Source organism: Hylobates moloch, unplaced genomic scaffold, assembly GCF_009828535.3.
Source record: "Hylobates moloch isolate HMO894 unplaced genomic scaffold, HMol_V3 SCAFFOLD_1, whole genome shotgun sequence".
NCBI classification, from domain to species: domain Eukaryota; kingdom Metazoa; phylum Chordata; class Mammalia; order Primates; family Hylobatidae; genus Hylobates; species Hylobates moloch.
Window position 1 is genome coordinate 41,103,841 of NW_026652276.1, and position 4,312 is coordinate 41,108,152.

At 43.2% G+C, this 4,312-nt stretch overlaps 1 protein-coding gene across 1 annotated transcript in view; it reads right to left on the reverse strand.

Annotated features, from left to right (window-relative positions):
• Positions 1-575: 575 nt before the first annotated feature.
• NDUFB3 (NADH:ubiquinone oxidoreductase subunit B3) overlaps positions 576-4,312 on the reverse strand; it is a 17,610-nt gene continuing 13,873 nt past the window's right edge. Inside the window, exon 2 of the mRNA XM_058426772.1 lies at positions 576-860. Within this exon, the coding sequence (XP_058282755.1) occupies positions 704-860 (157 nt within the window). The 3' untranslated portion in view covers positions 576-703. The remainder of the gene's footprint in view (positions 861-4,312) is intronic.

Sequence of the window (4,312 nt, forward strand, 5' to 3'; positions counted from 1 at the left end):
GGGCAGTGAGTATTTACAGTAGAATCTGGGTTCCTCTAAACCATCTGAAGAGGATGGTAAAAGCAGCAAGGCCAGCCGGGCACGGTGGCTCACGCCTGTAATCCCAGCACTTTGGGAGGCTGAGGCGGGTGGATCACGAGGTCAGGAGATCAAAACAAAATAAGCTGGGTGTGGTGGCGGGTGCCTGTAGTCCCAGCTATTTGGGAGGCTGAGGCAGGAGAATGGTGTGAACCCGGGAGGCGGAGCTTGCAGTGAGTCGAGACTGCACCATGTACTCCAGCCTGGGCGACAGAGCCAGACTCCGTCTCAAAAAAAACAGCAAGGCCAACTCCCATTTAAACACTTGTTAGTGCCAGCTAGGTCAGGATTAGTTAAAAAAAAAAAAAAAGTTCAAGAAAAACTTCTTAGAATGTGCCCATTTGCTCAGTCAAATATATGATGCCTGCCTGCTATATGCAGAACGCACTACTGTTCTCCAACCCCGTATGTATTCTAAACCAAATCTGATATGGCTTGAAACACTTTTTTTTGTTTGTTTTTAAAGAATGACAAAAACAGATCAGCATATATATATATATATTTTATTTTACTTTATTAAATCTTACTAATATTCTGTAAGGGACAAACCAGACGAGTAGGCTACAGTGAAGAAATCTTATTTTGGAGAGTTAAGAAACCACTATGATACTTCCAGGTATTATCTTCAGTGATGCTTCTTTTCTTTATTCAGGGACTCCAGGTAATACTCAGCTCCTACAGCTACCACAAATGCAGCAAATCCCCATTTGAATCCTTTAAACAGTACATCAAAAAAGGAAACACTCTTTGCAAAGCCACCCATGTATCTCCAAGCTTCATTGCTAGAAAAAAAAAAAAGAAGAAAAAATTATAATCATACACAACTTGTGTGTATATACATTGAAGACATTTAATTTTCATCTTCCTAATTGACTCAAATGCTACCCTACCGAAGATCATTTAAGTGAATTGCAATAGGTATCTTTCTGTGGCACAAGATAATTAAGTATATGCCCAAGTTTCACATATAAAATAGAAGAATAAACACTTGATGGTTTCACATTTAATAGTCATATGCCTCAGGATTTTACAGAACCCTCAAATGCAAGACTCACTTCAGCTTATCTGTCACAGGTCAGATGGACTCTGCCCACACTAGTCATTAAAACATCATGGAAAGATGAAGTTAGAGACTTGGTATTAATCTTTGGTATGCCACTTATATTAGATTCACAATCTTGTAGGCTAGGCAAGATACTTATCCTGTCATGGTCTGCTTCCTGTTCTATTCAATGATGATTATTATCTACTTTATAATGTCTTAAAGACTAAACAGGATCATGCATGATATATTTTGGCAGAGGAGTATGGAGTATGTAACACTTGAGATTATTGTTACTATTCAAAAGGATCTCCGCTTCTCCCTACCATAGCAGCCTGAATTTTGGAAGACAGATATCCTGCTCTGATAAGGCCAAGCCAGTGAAAAAATCATGTTATGAAAAACAAAAACTATTTAACTCTAGAAATATGACTTAGGAAATACGAGAGCTAATTAAACCTAATTGAGATACCAAAACCAGACAAAGATGTTAGAAGAAAAGCAGCTACAGAATAATATCCCTCGTGAACACAGATGCAAATATTCTTTTTTTGGGGGGAGGGGAATGGAGTCTTGCTCTATCACTGAGGCTGGAGAGCAGTGGCACAATCTCTGCTCACTGCAACCTCCACCTCCTGGATTCAAGTGATTCTCTCACCTCAGCCTCCCGAGTAGCTGGGATTACAGGCACGCACTACCATGCCCTGCTAATTTTTGTTTGTTTGTTTATTTATGACAGTCTCACTCTGTCGCCCAGGCTGGAGTGCAGTGGCGCGATCTCAGCTCACTGCAACTTCCGCCTCCCAGGTTCAAGCAATTCTCTGCCTCAGCTTCCTGAGTAGCTGGGATTATAGGTGCCCGCCACCACATCTGACTAATTTTTGTATTTTTTTTTTTTTTTTTTTTTAGACGGAGTCTTGCACTGTTGCCCTGCACTGTTGCCTGGGCTGGAGTGCAATGGCGCGATCTTGGCTAACTGAAACCTTCACCTCCTGGGTTCACGGGATTATCCTGCCTCAGCCTCCCCAGTAGCTGGGATTACAGGCGCACACCACCACATCCAGCTAATTTTTTGTATTTTTAGTAGAGACGGGGTTTCACCATGTTGGCCAGACTGGTCTCGAACTCCTGACCTTGTGATTCACCCAGCTCGGCCTCCCAAAGTGCTAGGATTACAGGCATGAGCCACCCCACGTGGCCGTATTTTTTTTTTTTAAGTAGAGACGGGGTTTCACTGCATTGGCCAGGCTGGTCTCGAACTCCTGACCTCGTGATCCGCCCGCCTTGGCCTCCCAAAGTGCTGGGATTACAGGCATGAGCCACCGCACCTGGCCAATTTTTGTAATTTTAGTAGAGACAGGGTTTCGCCATGTTGGCCAGGCTGGTCTCAAACTTCCAGCCTCCAGTGATCCATCTATTGAGATGTTCATAGTTTTTCCTTTTTATTCTGTTAATATGGCGAATTACTTCTATTAATTTTCAAATATAAGCCAATCTTGCATTCCTGGAGTGAACCCTACTTCATTATGATGTATTACCATTTTTATATGCTGCTGGATTCAATTTTCTAAAATTTTGTTAAGAATATTTGCGCCAGGTGTGGTGGCTCAAGCCTGTAATCCCAGCACTTTGGGAGGTCGAGGCGTGTGGATCACCTGAGGTTGGGAGCTTGAGACCAGCCTGGCCAACGTTTTAGTCTCTACTAAAAAAACAAAACTAGCCAGGTGTGGTGGCGCATGCCTGTAATCCCAGCTACTCGGAAGGCAGAGGCAGGAGAATCGCTTGAACCCGGTAGGCGGAGGTTGCGGTGAGCCAAGATCTCACCATTGCACTCCAGCCTGGGCAACAAGAGCAAAACTCTGTCTCAAACAAACAAACAAAATAATAATAATAATAAACAATGAAACACTTAGTAATCTAGAAATAGAGAGAAATACCTCATCTTGATAAAAGGCACCTAGGAGATCACTATAAGAAACATCATACTAAGTGGTGACCCACCGAATGTTTTTTCCCAGTTGGGAATAAGGCAAGGACATCTACCACTTTCATTCAACATTATAGTAGTGGTGTTAGCCAGTATAAAAATGCAAGAAAAAGAAATAAAAAGTTTACAGATTGAAAAGGAAGAAGTAACAATGTATTTGTAGACAGAATGATTGTTTATGAAGAACATTCTAAGAAATCTGTAAAAAAAAATCTACTTGAACTAAAAAGTGAATTTAGCAAGGTAACGAGATATAAAATCAACATATAAAAGTCAACTGTTTACAAGTATTAGCAATGAACAACTGGAAGTTGAGATTTTAAAATACTATTTACAATAGCATCAAAAATTAAAATAATTCAAGCAGGGTGCTGTAGCTCAGATCTGTAATTCCAGCACTCTGAGAGGCTGAGGTGGTCAAATCACCTGAGCTCAGGATTTTGAGACCAGCCTGGGCAACACAGGAAAACCTTGTCTCAACAAAAAATACAAAAATTAGCTGGGCATGGTGGCATGCACCTGTAGTCCCAGCTACTCGGGAGGCTGAGGTGGGAGGATGATTTCAGCCCAGGAGGTAGAGGCTGCAATGAGCCAAAACAGCATCACTGCACTCCATCCTGGGCGACGGAGACTCCGTCTCCCAAAACAAACAAACAAACAAACAACACCAGGCCTAATGGCTCACACCTGTAATCCTAGCACTTTGTGGGGGCTGAGGCGAGTGGATCCTTGAGGTCAGGAGTTCAAGACCAGCCTGGCCAACCTGGTGAAACCCCATCTCTACTAAAAAAATACAAAAATTAGGCCTGGCACGGTGGCTCATGCCTGTAATCCCAGCACTTTGGGAGGCTGAGGTGGGCGGATCATGAGGTCAGGATATCGAGACCATCTTGGCTAACACGGTGAAACCCCGTCTCTACTAAAAAATACAAAAAATTAGCTGGGCATAGTGGTAGGCGCCTGCAGTCCCAGCTACTCGGGAGGCTGAGGCAGGAGAATGGCGTGAACCCAGGAGGCGGAGCTTGAAGTGAGCGGAGACCGTGCCACTGCACTGCAGCCTGTGTGACAGAGTGAGACTCCATTTCAAAAAAAAAAAAAAAATTAGCTGGGCATGGTGGTGCATGTCTGTAATCCCAGCTACTCAGGAGGCTGAGGCAGGAGAATTGCTTTAACCCAGGAGGCAGAGGTTGCAGTAAGCCAAGATC